At 35.2% G+C, this 21,524-nt stretch overlaps 1 protein-coding gene across 1 annotated transcript in view; it reads left to right on the forward strand.

Annotated features, from left to right (window-relative positions):
- Nucleotides 1-236: 236 nt before the first annotated feature.
- DEUP1 (deuterosome assembly protein 1) overlaps nt 237-21,524 on the forward strand; it is a 40,334-nt gene continuing 19,046 nt past the window's right edge. The window contains exons 1-7 of the mRNA XM_050980124.1: nt 237-280; nt 4,010-4,181; nt 5,524-5,619; nt 10,798-10,932; nt 13,731-13,844; nt 16,258-16,467; nt 21,199-21,344. Of these exons, the coding sequence (XP_050836081.1) occupies nt 237-280; nt 4,010-4,181; nt 5,524-5,619; nt 10,798-10,932; nt 13,731-13,844; nt 16,258-16,467; nt 21,199-21,344 (917 nt within the window). The remainder of the gene's footprint in view (nt 281-4,009; nt 4,182-5,523; nt 5,620-10,797; nt 10,933-13,730; nt 13,845-16,257; nt 16,468-21,198; nt 21,345-21,524) is intronic.

Consider the following 21,524-nt stretch of genomic DNA (forward strand, 5'->3'; position numbering starts at 1 on the left):
AGTGCGAGAGTTGCTTTCAGAGCTGAGCTTACTCCCGAAGTTTTTGTCTCGCCCATTCCAGTCTGTAATTAGAGCTGCGCTCCCCTGTCCCTGTTGTTTTTAATGAGAAAATTGCATACTATGAAAGGAAAGCACAGAACTGTCCAGTTTGCACTACTCGGCTATGTAAATGAATTCATTTAAGAATCTGAATTATTTGATTTTTGGTGTTTTAACAGGTTAAAACAATCAGTGTTATGGAGGAGGACTTAGAAATGTTCCAGGAACAAGCTGTGACTAAGTACGTAATGACTTACTCTCTTGGGAGTTGAATATATGATGGAATTGAACTATGTATGTTTATTAAAAACGTGAAACACAAAATATTAATGATTTTGGAAGCAAACTTTACTCTGTATTTCTTCTGCTTTCCATGCAAACTGGAGAAGTTGCTGATAATTAAGACATCTTATTGCTTTTGCTAGTACTCTACTCACTGTTTCTGTTAGTAATTTTAATGTTTTAAATATTCATACCTGAACCAGAGGTGGGGGGGAGAATGAAAGTTATGTAGGGTTTTATTAAGATGTTAAGAAACATTATTTCAAACTTTTTTTTTTAAGTACTTGGAGTTGCTAGGCTACAGCAATATAAACTTACGTATCACAGCTCTTAAAACATTGAGAATCTTGAAAACAAGATCAATTGCTAAAGCCCTAGCCTTATTTTGCACATATAATAACTACAGCTGTTCTCCCCAAGTATTAAGTGCACTTTTCATAATAACACATAATCATTTTTTATTTCTACATAATCCAAGTTTACTTCTTTTAATGTTAATCTAAAAAATATGTTAATATTTAGTTAATCTAAAAAATATATTAGCACAGTCTTTCTAAAGAAATGAGAACATGAGTAAGATTTGATGTAGCAAATTCAGCAATTTTAAGGAACAAACAAATGTAAGAAGTACTTCCCCACTTAATGACTTAGAATATTTATCCATCATAATTTTGTGAGTAAACTTACTACTTTTCAAATAAACCAGTTTATTCTGCCATTATTACCAAGAAACAACACAACGTGATATGACACATATTAAGTGTAAAAGTATTTCTTAAAATAAAAGAGGCATGATCTATCATTCCTTATTCTGGCCCAAGAAAGTTTTTAATGGGATTTAAAAGTGTGCTTTGAGGCAATTCTTTTTTCATATCATAGTTACATGATTTGTAGAAGTAGCCATATAAAAACTTGAATTAGAAAACCCCAAAGGTATTGCTATTCTTTGGCTACAACTCAGAAGCCTATTTCAAAAATTCAGGATTCTGCCTTGCCTTTATTTTAATCAATATATGAAATTTCAGGCTATTTGCAGATGCATCTAGAGGAATTTGTCCCATCATTAACCATAATTCTTGCTAGTTAGTTAGTTCCATTAACTATACAAAGATTCTGGAAGAGTAGTTTAGGGTGCATCTTCACTGAAAGGAAACAATTTCAGTCTATGCTGACAGTATTCCAGGGATAATACAGTGCCTTTAAAACTTGGGAAAATGGCTGAGTAATGGTGGTGAAAATCATGACAATTACATTCCAGCTGCAAGGACTCATAAATCACAAATTGTCTCTCCATAGATGTGTATGATTCAGTATGGCTGAAAGTTGTTAAGTTGGTTGTAGTTCTTATAATGGAATTTTGGGGTAGTAGATTCTATCACAACTAGTTTGTATATTTCTTATTTTTAGAGAAATGTTTGCAATAATTAAATTAATTAATACTGACTGTGGAAGCTGTGGTAAATATCCAAATCTAATAAATATACTATGTAAAATTGAAAAAGTTTTACTTTTATTTGTATAAATACAGCCATACTTATTTTCCTATTTGTGAGCAAATATAAATAATATGGAAAGAAAGTATAAATTCAAGACAGACAGAATGAACCAAACATTTCTTAAATCATCTCTTTTTAAGTAACAACTTTATTCTAGAGTGTATGGACAATACCATGCTTTCTACCATTCATCTTTCTGTCTGTTAGGAAACACTCAGAAAAATGCAGACCCATGCAGAACTCCAAAGCAAAAGATGGAAAAATAGAGCTAGAAAGGTCTAGCCAGTGCAAAAATCCTTTGTGACAAAGAAAAAGGCCTGGAGGTGGTAAAACTTTATCTGGATTTTTGCCTAAATTTGGAAACATTTTGTTTTACATGAAGATAAATAGCTATTAATGACAGTAGAATATGACTCATCTCTATTTTCACTTATATGGAGACAGAATAAAAGGAGACTAAGAGCTTGCCTACACCACTTTAAAATGACATAACCTTAAGTGTTTTGAGCTGTTTCAAAGTAAATGAACCAAAAAAAAAAAAAAAAAAAGTAGCTGTCACTTGCTAAGTACAGGTCATTACTTCCCCTGTATGGCAAATCCATTCAATGTATGCATTTAGCAAACTGGGAATGCTGAATCCACATGGGTAAAAAAACCCATGCATACTTCTTTGCTTATGAGAAAATGTGTTCTTTGTGTGTTTGCTTACACGTGTCTTACTAAACAAAAGAAACCATTGCATGCCACATCCAGTGATCAAAATAAATTCTCTTGACTGTGGTGCCAAATAATTGGCCATATTCTGAGGGAGCTAATCAGCACTCTTTCCAAAACACTAGTGGACTAAAGCAATAGTCACTGCAGCAAGCAGCACCTCTCTGCTAGTGGGTGGGGATGACTGCAGATCTGTTTTCAATACCAGAGCCTTGGTACAGAGTAGTTTGGTAGTAGAACAGCAGCAGTAATCTACAACTTCACATACAGATTTCCTTTTGCAGTTGGAAGTGTGCTTAGAGGATCCAGGTAAGGAATTAGAGAAAGTGAAAATAGACTGAGAAGCTCTTTCAGAAGGGGTTTTTCTTTCAACAGCTCCTTTTTATATAATGATGACTAGGTTCAAGAAGCATGCAAGAACTGTAAGGAGAAATTTTATATTAGCAACAAATGCAAAATTTGCCATGTGCCAGAAGATCTGAAAGAGGCAGGTGACATTTAAGAGTGAAGGGTGTCAACCATGGTGGATCAGAAAGGGTAATCTGATGATCTAGGCTAGAAGTTGCCTTCTTACTTGCATAATAATATTTTGATAATCCATGTGACACAATAGAGCAAGCACCTGTTTCTGAAGGCTAAAATAATACAGCTGAGTCATTGCTGATGGTTCACCAAAGTGTTGCCATGTGACATTAGAGGAGGCTGGAAGTGCACAGGTCTTTACAGCAGTATCTAGGAAAAGGTAGTCCTGATATAGCAGGTAGACCTGATAAAGCAGTATCACTCTATCTTCTGTTTTCAAAATCCCATTTTATATTCCACCCAGAGGCAAAGTTTATCCATCATTAATGCTACTTTTGAGATGGGTTCCAGGCACTTAGGAGTGGGGTGTTTTTGTTTTGAGCAATATACATTACTTGCTTGCACTTCGGATATTGTCATCCTATGATTCGTATTAAATTTCAAAACAGCATTACCAACAGTTTTAACATTAAAAAGTCATTAAGATATATGTGTGCATTTAAAAAGCCCTTCCAAGCTTAACATTGATACCATTACAGTTTCAAGCATTTGTGGATGTAAAAGAAGTTTTAAAGAATTTAACTTCCAAAAATCATGTTTAGTTTTAATTATGGTGTTATAAATCTAACAAATTCACTCAAATTTCCTGTAATAATTATGAAAACAAGGGATGTGCGCAATTTAAGCACCAAATAAAAGATTTGTGATATCCACATTAAGGAGCTGGTTTTTCAGTTTAGTGCAGTCAAAAGTTGAGCATGCAAGCAAACTCAAGATTGATGAAGTGACGTTCCACCTAGATTTGAAGGCATCATTTAACTTTCCCATTTCTTTCTTTCTGTTGTTCAAAAGTGGTTATTTTGGTCGCAATTAAAACAGAATTGTAGCGATGTAAAGAAAAATTTGTTTTCTCCCTTATTCTTTCTTTGAAAATATAAATCTCTTCATGTTTTTAGAGCTTCTCCATGTGAAGCTGAACTTCAGGAATTAGTGCATCAAATTGACATCATGGTAAACAGGAAGCAAGTAGAATGGGAAAGAAAGATGAGAGCTTTGGAAGCAAAGATGGATATCCAGGATCAAGAATTAGCAAGTGCCCAAAGCAAACTGGATCAAAAAGGTCAAGAGGTATTTAAGAATATCACATTCTATAAAGAAAGTATTTATTCTTGTAGTTTCTTATTAGCATGCTTTAAATTCTCCATAAGACCGTTTGTTCTATCATGTAAAAATACCAAACACCCCTTAAAGGTCACTAATTATCCTTAGTGTTTTGTTTTATAGTGTGCTTCTGTTCCGAAAAGTGATTGTAAAAATGTCATTGAAAATCTCATATTTCTTCTATTTCCCTAAAGTCTACATCAAATAGTCTCAGGGTTACAGGGTTAGCTGTAAAAAAATAGTTTGATGTTTTTTCTAAATGCCAGCACTTCTCATTTCATCAGAAATTTTAAATGGAAGAATGCAGTTCAAAAAGGTTCTCAAAATCATGTCTTTGTTACTCCTGTTTATTCCTGATTTTTAACATTTTACATTAGATAGCATCTTTGTATGATAATTTTACTTATTGTGAAGACTTGAAATGTATTACTACATCGACTTTCTCATGAAACTTAAAGACCCACTGTACCTGATGTTGTCTGTATTTCACAGTCTTTTCTTCTGAATGATTCAGAAGCATCAAGAAATCTGTGCATAGCATTCAGTTCTAGTTCAAGCCAGCTAAATTTAGGTGTTTGCAGTAGGGCATCCTTGTGTGAGCTAGGTGGCTAAATTGGGAGTTTTGAAAATGGAGTGACTCTCCCTAATGAGCAATTAGGAACTCGCCCTTAGTCCCTGCAGTCAGAGGAACCAAGAGAAGAATTCAAGTAGTCCATCCTGAAAGTATTAACTTGTTTGTTGTACAGAGACATTATCTGAAATACTTCAGCCTATTCTACCAAGCTTCCAAGTGCCCCTGCAGAAAAGCACAGATGCTGTGTATGCTCTCTGACATATTTCTCAGGTCTCTGTGAAACTCAGTAAGAATTTATGATATCGCAAATGGCACTGCACTCAGGGAGCTGAAATGAGTCCACAGTGTCTTCCGGTAATTTGTGCATAAATACTGGAAGGTAATTTGTATCATTTTATAAGCTAAACAAGGAAAATTTTCACAATGGGGAACAGCATAGTTGGGTTGAAAAAGCTTTCAGGAATGGTCTTTCATGACAGATTTGTACAATATTATGACTAAATCATAACATCAGCGTGTAATAGGATTTTTTACTACAAAATCCCTAATTTGATGTTGACACAATCTAGGTCTGTGGTATGCAGTTCTATTCTCAAGCTACTGATTTAATACTTGTTTTTAATATCTCTTCTTAAAGCAATGATCTTCTTTCAAAGTTTCAAATTACTTTCCCAAAAATTACATATTTTGGAAAATGTCAGAAAAGGTACATTTCAATGCTTATTTGAACTTTAGGTGGGACTGCTTCAACAAGAATTGGAAAACTTACAGAAAACTAAAAATGAAATGGCTCAGAGTTATGAAACTCAGCTTCAAGCACTGAAATCTCAAGTAAGAAAAATGTCGGTTTCATTATTTTGTGATTGCAGTATAAAAAACTCACACATGCCGAATTGTATAGATGTGCCATCATGGATTTGGGAAAGATTAATTGTGTCATACAAATGATGATGACTACAGCTTCCTACCAGGGTTCATTATAAGTTATGTACTGTCGTGTCGAAACTTTTTGGATGGATTTTGATGTGGATGTGGCATCTGTTATGAAGACAGATACTTGATTTCCTAACTTCAGACTAATAAACTAAAGCCTTGGTGAATTAATAAAATAGGTAATTGGATTCATGCTGAGTCTGATGCACGTTAGGGATTTTAAGATTTATACTGTGCTTATCATGTCTTGCTATTTTTTTTTCCGGTTTTAGTTTCCCTGATTTACTCAACTGTTAAAGTGGCCTGATAGCTTTCCATAAGGTACAGATTTCCTTTGTATCAAAATTGGAGTAACCCACATTAATGATGTTGGGAATTTGTTCTCACTTTATTTATTTCAGAGTGTTCATGCAGCCCAGAAAGCCAGTTGTATCCTAGGCTACATAAAAAGAAATGTGGCCAACAGATTGAGGGAGGTTGTTCACCCCCTTTTCTGCTCTGGTGAGGCCCCAACTGCAGTGCTGTGTCCAGCTCTAGGGTCCCCAGTAGGAGAAAGATTTGGACCTGTTGGAGCAAGCAAGAGGCCATGAAGAAGATCAGAGGGGTCTGGACCATCTCTCCAGTGAAGACAGGCTGATAGAAAGGACAAGGGTTTTAAACTGAATGAGTGCAGGTCTAGATTGTACCTGGGGAAAAATTTGTTATTTTTTTCAGTGAGGGTGATGAGATGTTGGAGCAGGTTGCCCAGAGAAGTTCTGGATGCCCCATTCCTGGAAGTGTTCAAGGCCAGACTAGATGGGGCTTAGAGAAAGCTGGTCTAATGCAAGGTGTCCCTGTTTATGGCAGGGGAGTTGGACTAGATGATCTTTCAAAGGTCCCTTTCAACCCAAACTATTCTATGGTTTTATGAAGCAGTTTGGCTGTGTTTGCTCTGCACCTATCTTTTTGTTTCTTCAGTATTTTCTACTTCAATCATGAATATAAATTTGTAGCAAACTTGAGTTGATTCTGTTCCTCAGATTTTAACTACTAAGATACACAACTCTTCATTGTTTTTCCTACTACTTTTCTGTTCCCTTCACTGGATTCTTCTACAGAGATGTAGCGTTATAATTCAGAATTTCCAGTCACCACACTTAGTATATAGTGATGTCAGATTGCATAAATTGAGTTTCATTATTTTCATTTGGAAGTGATAGTACACCTGAGTCCATCAAATGAATAAATCTATTACTTATTTTTAATGTTATGTTGCATTTAATTTATCTTTTCTTTTACAATTGAAAATGGATTTGGAAAACAATTCTGTAAATAGGCAGTGAATGCTTTGGCTGTTTTGTAATTAACACTTCTAATCATTTGGGAAAGTAGCTATAAATAAAAGCTGGTTTATAATTTACACAAATTACAGAAAAGCATCATCTTATCATGATGATTGAGAAGGTAAACATCGCACAATGAACAGGAGTGTGACATTTTGTGCATAAGTAGTATGGTATCTTTTAGCAGTACAGAACTATTCTCAAAAATATAGTAAAGCTCTTTTTTCTTTATAACATTTGCTGCAATATTTTTCCCTTCTTAATTTTTTTATCCCATGCTAAAAATGCTTGGGTTTACATTACATGTTGCTAATATCTTCACTGAAATTGAGCCTTCTGAAATTGAAAGTCCAGGCAATTTTTCATTAAGATTTTTACTTTGGAGTGTTTAATTACCAAACAAGTCCTTTCCATGGGCAAATGCAACCTGTTTTCTCTTATATTTTTCTAAAGAACCTGACATTTTCTAACTTACAAGCTTTTCCCTTTAAACCTGGCTATATTTCTTCCCCAGATGCTCCTTTTTAGTTACCACTCAGACCACTTAACCTTTCTTTGGGTTACTTGATTTCTTCTTCTTCTATCCTTATGCAAGATAAGATATCCTTATCAATCCAAACCTGATAGAACTTTGGATTTCTAGCTCTTAAGAATATACATCACTTTCCCAATCCATGTCTCGAAACATTTAATTCTCTTAGTCATCCTATTCCTATTTCTAAAGGTTCCAGCACTCACGCTGTTTGCATTTTATTTTCTAGTCCCCATTCCTCTCCTTTGACCAAACCATATTTCTTCATGGAAAATCCACCTCATTCACCTCAACTGAAAAAGAAAGCTGTTAAATGCCTGTGTTAAGAGGCCTCCTTGATTCTTGATGTGATAAACAGAAGTCTACCTCTCAGAACAATTCCTAGCACCTATGCTAGACAACAGGACTGTCCCACTCTGCCCTGCTTTTGCCACATCTTCTTACTGAGTCTCTTTCCTGAATAACAGTGATGCATTTTTTGCAATGGAATGGCTTTAATGTCTCCAATTCTGAACTACACAAACTCATATCTAAAATATAGACCTTCCGTGACAATATTAATCTTTGCCTTATCTCCTTTGATTCCCTTCTTTTGGTTCTTATTCTCACTTGGAAGCTATACCAGCTTCTAAACTGTAAAATCATATGAGCTACAATTTAGTTTTGCACAAATTGTGTGTTACTATTTACCAATATCATTGTATCTTTCTCTACAGGTGTATTCTTAAAATCCCACCCAAGATTTCTTCTTCTTAATCATGTTAAAAATAGTAAGGATGACTTTTTGTAGCTGTCAGAATGCTAGACTATTCAGAACAAATTTTTTTCTGTTTAATGAGCAGTATTCCCTCTGAATTGATTGTGTGCCTGTTGAATGCAGTAAAACCTATATTTTTCTTGTATTAGGGAAATAACTCCTAGTATGTAACCTGAAACTCCTAGGCTACACTTTTGTATTAATTCAAATGTGCAGCATTTTGTCATAACTAAATAGCATAAATTTCTGAGGTTCATCTGCATTACTTTGATCCTTCTTTTTCTTTTTTTATTTTTTTATATTAATGCCTAGTAAATATTCTGACTTTGAAAGTGATGGAAATCTCTCCATAAGAACAAGGAGCATAAGAACAAGGATCCTTTCTGCTCTAAGAACTTTGCAACTAATTTCCTCACTAAGACATGTAAAACCTATGTCTGAGCTATCCCAGGCTCCCTTTAGAATCAACAGAAAGAAATGGACAGCCCCAGAATACAATTTGTGTCAGTGCATGACAAGAATTTAAGATAGCTGAAATGACTAAGCATTTACAGGCAGATTTTTCTGATGCAGAGTATCTCAGGCTTGTATGTCTAACTTTCAGAAATCTAAACTAAGATGGATTCTACCCCAGAACTCACTAAAATGCCTCTTTTTTTTTTTTAACATGCACAATATGCAAACAGAACAACTTGGACCTTTTAAAGCAAATATCTGGCCTTAAATGAAAGGATTTTTGTCTTTCAGCTTGGTTTCCAGTCATTGTAACATCCAGACAATAATTTGCCTTCAATATCCTACTGTCATTAAATATCTAAGATTCAAACTAAATGTTCTCATTTTGGCCACTCTGTTCCATTTTGGACTGATTTACCAAATTGTTTGGATACTATATTTCCTAGCCTTTTATGCATAAGCATTCCAATACCTGCCTTATCTGAATTGAGTCTTGCCAGGCAGTTCACATATGCCGTAATATATTCAAGAGCAAAACTCTTATTTCAAAAAGGATATCTTTCTTCCAAGGTCAATGAGTTCCATGTTGTTTGAGGCTGGATACTCTTGACTCATTTTAAATATTTTATCTTAACTCTGTTCTCTGACAAAGTCAATTTCAAATATAGGCAGCTTCACTGTAAGACTTTTGATTTGGGCTTAAAGGTGATAACTCAGCTCTGTTATGCCCATGTTACAGAATTGCTATTCAGACATTCCTAGTTGGTGAAATCTGTGCCTGGGCCTCTTCATATGATGACACATTCTAGTCCAGGACAATCTGTCTTCTTGTTATCTTTTCAATTAGTTTTTGCTGTCCCATATTATGATTCTCAAGTTCATCTCAAATGTGTCTAGGAAGTTCCAGTTTTTTTTTTTTTTAATTTGTTCCTGTTCTTTATCTTTTCTGGACTTCTTTTTCTTATCTGAACAGACCTCAATTGCTCATCCAGTGTTGACTCAAGAGGATTCCATTCCATTTCCAAACAGTAGTTCACTTTGAGCTCTTAACAAATACATGAGATTTTATGGATTTTGTTTGGATATACAAAGAACTTTATGTGAGAGTCAGTTTTTTAAGTCACATATATTTAAATGCAAAGGAGCTAAATAACAAGAGGCATGATCAGTATTTATTGGAAGCTTCTTTTCTACATAATACTCTTCTCAAAGTTCTTTCACTCAGCTTTCCACAGAACTGTGTTTTTAGTGTGTCCTTTATCAATATTCTTGGGTTTGCATTTTTTTTTCAAAACCAAATGTACATTTTCCTAGCAAACAATATCACTTTTCTGTATCAAATCTGTAAACAGGCACTAGACAGACCCTTTGTTTTATGTGATGTAGTGAACTGATGTGAAAAATGGCTGTTTTTCTGGAGAGGCTGGTCCTTCTCCTGGTACCTTTTCTTCTGTGCCTCTGACTCCCAAGCCAGGCTTCCATGGTGGCATCAGTAGGCATTGTCTGTTGTCTGTTTAGTGTCTAATTCTGAGACCCACACAGTGGGACCAGAAGAGTCAATCATCACACACATAACATTTCAACAATTTTCATCATATGAAGGAAACATGCAAGTTTAGAGTACATCATGATAATCTTGGATTCTGACTAGTGAAGCACCCTTTACATTGTCAACACAAGATGGCAGTAAACAAGTATAGAACAATCCATGTGAACACTGCAGGGGAAATGACTCTGTGGGTATCAATGCCATGGAGAGCTGCAGCAGAATTAAGTAGCTGTCAAATGAACCCATTCAAAGAGTTAGTTAACATTTATATGAGAGCATAGTCTTGTTCATCTGTGATAGCTTTATTAATTGATTTTAACTTTATTAATTGATTTTTTGTTACATTGATTAAACATTTAGAATGCTAAAGCTGCAGTTGGTGATTCTAGTTAAAAGAAAACTTTGGCCATGTGGTCCTCCTTGATAGATTCTTCATGTTCAGCTCTACTTTTGTTTTTAGTTCTCACAGTTGATACATAGTTATGAAAAGCTACAGTCACATCAGTTAAAACAAAAAAAGCTTGAAAGTAGAGAAAAATGTGAGGAAAACCTGGAGACATCATCTAACCCAAGGAATTTATACGTGAAACTTGAGGTAAGAAGAGTTGTCATTATATTTTAATTTTAATATGCTTCAAGAACTAATCTTTGATTTAAAATCGTAAGCTTTATTTTGCTCATAGTTCTACAAAAATTGTACAATTGTCTTGCTTTGAAAAGAATGGTTCTTAGTTTTAATATCACTTAATAGCAAAATTTTTGTAAATGTAACTATAAATAAGTTTTTCTTTTTTCCCGATGAATAGATGTGTACTGTATAACACAATCTCTTGAGGCATGAGAGCTTGTACATATGCAGGATACTGTCACATAATATCTATCATTAATTCAAGTTTTATAGACCTCTGGACAACCTTGACCACTTCGGGCTACATAGAAAAAAGGATTTGGGATTGGAAAACTGCTTGTTAAACCTGTATCCTGTCAGCACCCATATGCCTGGAGCAATCCATGACCTTGACCTCAGTGCCTAATTTCCCTAGGCAATTTGTGATGAAAGATTAGGCACTTAAAAATACATCCTGCAGAATCCAGCATACTGGCTGAGGAACTAGATAATAGATGCTGAGGACAGGATTCAGTCATACTCCCTATCCCTTTGGATTTTAGTGGACTTATTCTTGAATACAGGAAGACACTGATTTTTGTTCATAATTCCCAGCCTTGACTTCTCAGAGGTTACTTTATGATATCTGGAATAATCAGGTATTTATTGGACCACCAGGAAAGTTAGGCAACATAGGGAGCTTGTAGAAAGTGTGCCCGCAAGTGGTGTCTTCTCTCCAAATGGCTCTGGCTGCATTCTCTGGGGCAGAAACTGATATCCAGTATTATTTCTTCTAACTGAGCAGTATCATCTCTGAATATGCTAATATTTGCTGCTTCTTTTTTACCTATCCAATAAATTTCCTGGTACCCTAAGCTAAATGAAACAACTTTAAAAGGAAGAATTTTGGAGCCTGTTGAAAAATAACATTTGTCTGTTAGGTCATGGGAAGATTATACTTCAGGTTCTGGATTGAAAGATTTTTACACCGAGCCCTCCACTTACAGGAAGAACAGTCTTAGCAGTAATCTGATGAAGCATAGGATGATCACAAAATTCATGTTTTCTCTGTCCATCCTTTGGAGAGCATACTAAAGTAGTGTGTGCTCCACGTGCTTGCTGGGCTGGGTGCTGTAGGCAAAGCAAGGAGAGTGGTACCAGTTGATGTGGGAGCTGCTTGCCCAGCTCTAAGCATGGGGAGGACTTACACGTTTATGATGTAGATTTATGATGTAGATGATTTGGACACCTTGAGGACTTTGCAATCAAGAAATTCACCACTAGTAGATTTTAAGTAATCTCCTACTTTTAACCCAAATTAAGCAGGATCTTAGGGTCTGTATTTTGGACTTTCCTTTTATGTTATTCTGTAAGATATAGGACTGACTTCTGCGACCTCCAGGTTCCTGTAGCCACACAGACATATCCCAACTCTATATGATGTTGGCTGTCTCCTCCACATAGAAGTTCTCACCATCAGAAAAGATATGATGCTTTGGACTGCAGCATAGCTGGCAACATCAGCTACTACAAGAATAATAAATGGGTTGTACATCTATCATTGATATATCTCTGCTGTCAGCTAATTTGAGAATAACCTTACTCAAGATTAAAATGTGAAAATAATGTAAGACAATGCTATAATTTGATTAATTATACAGTATGAAAAATGAGTGCTTGGAATATATTCAGCAAATTCGAGTATTCAGGAAATAATTACTGTGGTGAAAATCTACTAAGCTCAGCAGTGCTTTAGTAAGGCCTTGAACCTGCAGTCCTTTTTAAGTAGTCTGAAACTCCATTTGTATCATGTTTTATAAAATAGGGAGATGTTTATTGTTACTAATGCCAAAGCAGATATCAGGAAAGCTGTGAATGAAGATTTGTATTAATATGTGTTGAAAAATAGTCAAGTTTTTTTCAGTAGCAAAAAAACCAACCTTATTGTTTTAAATTGGGGAATATGCCAGTTTAACTTAATTATAAAATATCATCTGTCTTTTTGGAACAACATTTCCATTAGTTTTCAATATTTAAATCAGTGTACTATTATCTTGCTGAATTTTCAAACTAAAAGAGCAACAGTTTTAGTAACTGAAATTTTGCTTATTTTTAGGATACTAGCTTTAAAATATATTTGTGAACATACAAGGTTTGGCATGAGTATAAAGCATATTCAAATACACTATAAATATGAATGTAAGTGCAAATACAAAACCAATATTAGATAAATCTAATATAATAGAATTTCTTAAACAGCTTTTTGTTTAAACAAGATGAACTCAGAACCTGAAGCAGCAATTTTAAAGAGAGCAAGAAGTAAAATTTATTTAATGTAGATGCTGTCCCATTAAAAACCAAGGCGAAAAGTGAGCACTTCGTGTCTGAATATTAAGGGATTGATTCCCTGCTGATTACTCTGCTCATAACTGATCCAGCTTTAAAGTCACAAGAACTGCTATCCAGTACAATTTGTGTATCATAGTAAATACAGTTTGTGTATCATAGTAATAACTCTATTTTATTGTTTTTATTCAATTACTATGTTTACACTCATTGTTCTCAGATCAATAGCCCTTAAGACTGGTCTTCCTCTGGTGGGAGTGGCTGGACAGCTGGTTTATAGAACTGTTCTTTTTTTTAACTTTTTTCCAAAATTATGGAAAGATTGTGTATTAATTTAAAAAACAGGTATTTCTTAGAATGATACAAATTACAAAATTCTTTAGATTGTGGAAAACAGATATTTCCTCTATGTTTACTAGGCTTGCTTTGCTGTCTTTCAGGGATTTAAGGCAAAATCACAAGAATGGGAGAAGAATGGGACAACCTGGGTAAATAACTCTGTTTATGTAGATATGCAACCAAAATTACTGCCCGAGAAATGTAATTTATTTCAGGTAAAATTCCTACCTTCCTGCTCTAGGAAGAAAATGAACTCTTTGCTCAGCTAGAGCTCACTTTAACCTAATTTTTAGACCTAAGCTTCCAGTGAACCTTACAATGCATGTCTATATTGGTAGTGAATATATGGTAAGGCAGAACCATACTGTAAGATCTAATGGTACATGCAGTTATTTTAATTTAGGTTTCCTCATAAAAATAAAAAAATGAATAAGGATCATGATGGAAATGTTAATATTTCTGAAAAAAACCCCAAACAATATAAAAAAAAAAGAATGTTCCTTTTTACTTTTTAAACATATAATAGATATACTTTTCCATGTTATTTGCTAATATGCAATTAATTTGACAAGTTATTAAAAAGTATCTTACCAAGTAAATAGTGCATGCCATTAAGGTGTTGACACAAGTATAAAGTTCCTTCAAATCTGACAGCCTTCTTTTTTTGAAGATCGTAAATATACAGTAGTATCATTTATACAGAAAAATGAATTTCCATATGCTACTCCATAATCACTTTTGGAGTTGTTTGTTGGATCACTTAGCCCTTTTTTTTCATATTTTCCAGCTTTCTAGTTACTATGCACTTCCTTGGTTGACTTTATGATTATTTTTACTTGCCAATTTGCTTATTGCTTTTTTATATATAGACTATTGATACTATATATTTTAATTTTTTAAATTCTTTCTAATCCAGAAAAAATATTATTTAATGATGTCAGGATGACCTATCCTTCTGTAAAAAAAAAAAAAAACAAAACAGAAAATAGCTTACAAATGGACTGCACCACAAGACAGCTTAAAGATTAAGTAAGGGGAAGCCAATTATGTTGCTCACTGTTAATTCCCTTTTCCACTGTTACTAAGCTCATTGGATCTTAAAATAGTGAAACACTTTCTTAACAATTCCTATGAGACACTAAACATATCCAGAGTTTCCAAGGACGACAGTTATGTTTTGGGTTTAGCTGCTGAAAGCATTATATTCCAGCAATTTATCTTCCATACAAATGTCATAAAAAAGCAAGTCTTTGACTAGACAAAACTATTGACTGATGACATGTTGATTGTACAGTTAGACAAGTCAAAATAGAGTACTGAGGATGATGTTTCACATTTTTCTGTTGAAACTTTCATTGCCATCAGTGAACTTGCTTTGAAGACAATTTCCTTCACAACTGTAGCATAACACCAACTATTTTTTAAAATCCACGTCTGATGGACTGTTACCCCTTAGGTGTTTCAAAAGTGTTAATTGTTCCTGCATCTTTGCCTCAAATTTGTTTTTCATTACATCTTTGATTTCCAGTTGGAATCTTGCACTATATTTTTCACAGGATGTATTTACACTTGTATATATCAGAACCCATAACTTGGATGTCAAAGGGACCTTAATTTTTTATCTATAGAAATGAAACTTAACCTGCACTTTTTTTTTTTCCTTTTTATTTGATATGCAGCCAGTGGTCCATTCTGCTTAGGTTCTCAGCTAACACAAATTATGGGGACGTAGTCAATAACATCAAAAACTGTCTAAAGGATGACTTTTTGCAGTCCTTGTCAGTGAAATATGGTATTTTTAACCCTATTTATTTTTACTTTTTATTTTCTTGCCCACCTTGTTCTCTGCACATGATATATGATTTCCAGGTCATATTTTGTTGTCATTTTTCAAGTAATTCTCAGTCTTCTGAAAGATTAGTGCTGCTTGTTAATCTCCCAGTAGTGGGATTCATGTGGATAATTTTTTAAACGGCAAAAACAGTTGCCATAGTAATTATGCTTCTTCACAATGCCTGTGGATTCAGAAATACTGGCAATACCAATTTTCTGAAGTTTTGTGTTTAGGATTTTAATTGGTACAAGAAGCTGCATGGGGTGTAGGACTCTGCCAAATGTACGAATGATTCTTTCCCAAGTTTAAGGATAATGATCTCAAAGTGCAGTTCCTGTAGTAACTGAGCTGTTTGTACATGACCTATGTAATGGTAGCCCTCTAGTCAAAGGTTAATATCTATCCTGAGGCACACACAAACACAGCTCCTACTGAGTTCAATGAATCAAAGAGGAACATTTCTCTCAAATTATTTCTCACAGGTAACTGCTTTGAGTAGGTCATCATAATCACCTTTTTCACATTTGAGGCTCATTAACGTTAAGTATTAGGAAAATACACAGCACAGGAGAAAAAAATCCTAGAAAAACTCCTGTGCCCTTGACGGTTTCTGGAACTTTTTTTTTTTTTTTTTTTTAAGAGCAAGTAATTAAACCTGTTTGAATTGTGTCATCTTTTTTAATCAAATCCAAGTGAAGACAGGAATAGCCTTATGATTTTTGTAGTAACGATTTCATCCAAGCAATTTACCTACAATTACTGAGTTTAATTTAAAATATTTTCTTGTTTTATAGAAGCAGAGCCAGCATTATCAACTCCAAATATGCAATAAGAAACAAAACCAAGAGCTAATTACCTATACCCAGCCCAATAGTGAAAATGATGATTCGATTATTGAAAAGCTAAAGGCAGTTGTGAGTGAAATAGCAAGAAACAAGAATACACTGGTAGAGGAAAACATGAAACTCCGTGAGGATCTAAAAATGTACCAAAATCAGTGCCAGGTAGTAATGGTTTTTATGATGACCGTGGAATTAATATTGGAAAATCAAGATGAGATGCCTACATAAATATACTTTAGGTGTTTTCTGTGCATGAACACAGAATAATCTGGGAGTATGGGTTGGGTATTTTAGTAAAACAGAAATAAGTTGAATTGTAGCACTATATTTTTTTCTCTTGTATGTGTATATAGGGTTTTATAAGTCTCCTATATGAATAGCATCTACATGAACTTCCCCTAGTTTGGTTCCTTGTATATAAATGACTTCTGTGAAATCTCTTTATCTGATTTACATCTTATTGTTCATTGTGCCATATAACTAGCAAATAAGTATATACAAAAATATATGGTATATTTTGTTTGTTTTGAAAGAGATTATGCAGCCAATGTAGAAATTTTTTTCAGTTTCTGGCTATTGTAAATAACCATCAGGTTTTATCCCTAGTTCACTGTTTTCCAGCATAGCAGTGATCTATGAAGACAGCCATTTGCTCCTCTTCTTTTGGTCACGGCCTATGAGTTTTGACAAGATTGAGATAATACAATATCTTTACAACCTTTTTTATTATGTGTATTTGAAACATATCAGGAATGAGATTCTTGTTGATATTTTTTTCTGGTGACATATACTAGTTAGTTTTTGCTTATCTATTAAATCACTTCTAGGTTCAGTAATATACTGAATGGTGTATAGTAACTTCAAGTCTTTGTGGAGAAAGATTTGTTTCTGTTTACAGATAGTCTTGCAGAGTGCTAACAGTGCAATATACTTTATAGGAGATAGCATATATGTGGCGGAGATTAATTTCAGATTGTGTTATCAGGTGTTGTCAGAAGAGCCAAGTTTAGACATGCCGTTTGCACATTAGTTTACTGAGCCTTTTGCCTGTATACAACTTATCAGTGTGCAAGCAAAACTTCTGTTTTGTGGCCTGTTCAAAAGGCTGCCATCAAAAGCAGTGGGCCTAGAATATGCAGTGGAACAAATCATGGCAGTCAGAGCAAGTGGATACAAGCTGTATGACGGAGAGTTTGTGCTGTCGCCTTGGAGAAAATCTTCAAACAGGAAGAGTTTTGGAATCATGTATTCAAGAGAGTACAGGAGCTGTAGGAAGCTTGAAGACACTTTAAGTAGAAGTGGAGCTGGATGTACATAACAGTGTCATCTGAAGGGCAGAAAGTTGCAGAATAATTGTGTTGGTGGTGTGGAATGCTGTTATGTTTGTTAGAAAAGCTGCATTTGGAAATAGCTGCATAAGGGAAACAATGATGTCAATGTTTGATGAAAAGGAGTAGCTCAGGGAAAATATTTTTTTTAGGAATGTCTGTATGAGGTAGGAGAAATTACAAGTCCTGTTGTCAGCCAGAAAAAGTAAGCAGGTTTGCGTGAAGGAGAATTAGGTGGAAGATGGCAATTGGACATGATATGGGTAAAGAAGGAAGGAGTAGATGGAAATCTTGGTGTGGAGAGCTCTGATAGCAATGAAAGCAAGAATTGTTGAGCCTCATATATTCCTTTATGCCTATGATCATTTCAGTGTGCTTCTAATTGTTTCACTTATACTATTAATTAGCAAATAATAAAGTGAAATGTATGTAAGAGCAGTTTGTTGATTTACAGAAAATGCAAAGTTTAAAAGATCTAAATGGATACTGCAGTCTATTTCTCTATCCTGTGAATTATCTGACAAACTTATCTGCAGCCATAACATGAGAGGTAACCTGAAAATATCACACAAGGGACTTGGTTCTTGAAAAGTCAGCATTAGGTCAGCTGCTGGATACTAATTTATGTAAAAATACACCATATAATTATATTCCAAAGGTTGAAAAGTGTATTCGGTTTATGATGAGAAGGTTTTGGTAATGGGGGCACTCCAGGGATGCCTCTGTGAGAAGGTACTGGAAGCTTCCCCCGTGTCTGACAGAGCCATTGCCATGTGGTTCCATGATGGTCCCACTGCTTGGCAAGGCTGAGCCCAGCAGCAGTGATGGTGGCACCTTGGGGTTAATGTATTCAAGAGGAGGGGGGGAAAAAGCCCTGTGCAGTGGGGAGAGAAGAGTAAGAATATGTGAAAGGAGCAGCCCTGCAGACCCCAAGGTCAGTGCAGAAGGAGGGGCAGGAGGTGCTGCAGGCACCAGAGCTGAGATCCCCCTGCAGCCCATGGGGCAGACCATGGTGAGGCAGCTGTGCCCCTGCAGCCCATGGAGGTCCATGGTGGAGCAGAGATCCACCTGCATCCCCTGAAGGGACCAGAGCAGGGGGATGTCTAAAGGGGGCCATGGGAAGGCTGTGCTGGAGCAAGCTCATGACAAGACCTGTGGCCCTGTGGAGAGGGAAGCCCACACTGATTCAGGTTTGCTGTCAGGACTTGCGACCCCACTGGGGGCCCACACTGGAGCAGCCTGTTCCTGAAGGACTGTAGCCCATAGAATGAAGCCACACTGGAAGAGGTAATGAAGAACTTCAGCCTATGGGAAGGACTCACCATGAGTAAGTTCATGGAGGACAATTTTCCTTGGAGGGGACCACACTGGAGCTGGGGAAGAGTGTGAGGAGTCCCCCTGAGAAGGAAGCATTAGTGACAAGGTGTGATGAACTGAGTGCAGCCCCCATTCCTCATACTCCTCCAGCACTGGAGGGGAGGAGGTAGAGAACTGAGGAATGAAGTTGAGCCTGGGAAGAAAGGAGGCATGAGGAGACGGTGTTCTAAGATTTAGTTTTTATTTCTCATTAACCTGGTCTAATTTGATTAGCAATAAATTAATTTCTCTGAGGTGAGTCTGTTCTCCCTTGGCAGTAAGTGGTGAGTGATTTCTCCCTGTCATTATCTCCAGAAACAAACAAAGAGCATTTCTCTTGTTTCTCTATCCTGTCCAGCTGGGAAAGGCAATGACAGTGTGGCTGTGGTGAGTTCCTGGCATCCAGTCAGGGACAACCCACCACAAACAGCTTTGAGGAGAATTAGAACAAGAGCTGATCAGGAAATTTTTGGGACTTTGTTTTGATTGGCAAGCTAGTAAAAGCAAAACTTTTTACCGAAGGAAATAAAAGATTTAATGATTTTTTTCAACTTGAAATAGACTCTTTATATGAGATATTTCCTAAAAAAATCCTAAAGTTTTCTGCTTCAAAATTAATTTTCATTTTAACCACATACAACAGATATTTTCTAAAATAATATGTGATGCATATCTAATTATTTTTTTTTTTACTGATATGTGAAACTTTTGACCTGAAGTTCTGTTTCAATTATTATAGCAGCTGCTGCTGTGGCTGCTGTTGTTCCTGCTACTGTTTTAATTCACAAGAAAATACAATTTATGTAAATATGTGTGCTGACTGCAGTTTATCACAGAAAATATGACTTCTGCCATACAATTGTGTGGAATACATTTCCCTTATCCACCCCAGAATGAAGTCATAGGAGTAACCATCTCCCAAGTTCATATGTTATAAAACAACTGCAGCTGTTTCTGGAATGTTGGAGCCATGAACATGACAATAAGCAAGTCTTACCAACAACTTTAACAGTTCATTAATCTTTATTTCTCTTGAGTATACCCAAAATTGCATTTTGGTGTTTAAAAAAGCTCTCCTGGTCTTAATGTAACAAAGGATAAGATGAATGAGTCCATATGTGCAGCCCCCCACTAAAAAACCCCAAAAACTGCAACAGCACTTCATATCTGTCTTCAGCAACCCTTTCAGCCAGAGGAAGACCACAGGCTTTTTGGGAGGAGGGTCATTCTCATAGGAGCCTCTAAGGGAAATAAACCTTTGAAGTTCCTCCTCGCAGTGCAGTTTCTGGACTCCAGTTTTCTTTTGAAATTTTAAAGGCTTTGTTTTTGCTCTTAAAAATGGAAGCTATATTCAAATAAAATGAAGAAATTATGAAAAACGTGAATGCTTTTAGTGTAATAGTTTGAAAGGTAAAGGATTAATGTCCTTGGAAAAATCTTTTTTTTTTTTTTTAAATCTGAAACGTGCTGTAGGATCTTAGGTGAGAAGCAATACATATTCACTGAATATTACTATTGCAAGCACTGATTGTTATTGTTACTTTTGTTATTTGTGGGTTATATTAACAATTCCTTATATTTAGTATGCTTTCAGTATATTTTTGTGAAATTCTGGTATTTTTTGGAATTAATGTTTTATCATGCCAACTGTAATATGTGTCTTCAGGTTGTCTAACATGCTATTGATCAGAAATAAAAGATAAAACAGAATAAGGTTTGTCAAGTCCCTAAGAAAAATCTTTTTTTTGATTGTTTGAAAATTTTGTGATGTTCATTTAAATAAGCAATTAACTTCATGCAGTCGGAACTACTTTTAAGATTTGTGCAGCCTTGTATTTTCTAAAGTTTATAAATTTGGAAATGAAGAATGAAAGCCACTTATGGCACCAATTCTGGCATGTGAAACATGTTCCAGGATGCAGAACCTGCTAAAACAAGCAAGCTATATATTTTAGATGCATTTAGTACTATAAAGAACTTCTGAATTATATTTCCTATGATAATTTCAGAGGCAGATGCATTGGAACATTGCAAGGGCTAAAGAATATTCAGAATCTGATTTTTAGATGAGAGGAACTGACATGGAAACCATATGTTTTTCAGAAAATAAAATCATGTATGTACAGGTATTGAATATGATGTGTTAAAAACCAGCATTTTAAGCTGTCTAGTTTTATTTAACTGTTTGTGCATTTGCTTGTTTCTTTAGAACATGGAGGCAGACATCTCAGACATGAGAAATGAGCTTCAGTCAAGGGATGGTCTCTGGAGAAGGATACAACTGGAGTGCCAAAAGTTGTATACAGAATTATTGAAAATCAAAGAGTATAAAGACATACAGGAAATTCAAATAAAGTATGAATGGTGAAGACATATTTAAATTAACAAGTACTTCTGAGCTAATAACTTTTTTCTTACATTTGTTTTAAATTAAATCTGTTTGAAAAGATACTCTGGATTCAAATGTCAGGTTCTAAATTTTGGACTGGATGTTTTCATTGACAATTATATCAGACAATTTCAGGCAATAGATAC

Source organism: Serinus canaria, chromosome 1 (genome assembly GCF_022539315.1).
Source record: "Serinus canaria isolate serCan28SL12 chromosome 1, serCan2020, whole genome shotgun sequence".
In the NCBI taxonomy this organism is placed as follows: domain Eukaryota; kingdom Metazoa; phylum Chordata; class Aves; order Passeriformes; family Fringillidae; genus Serinus; species Serinus canaria.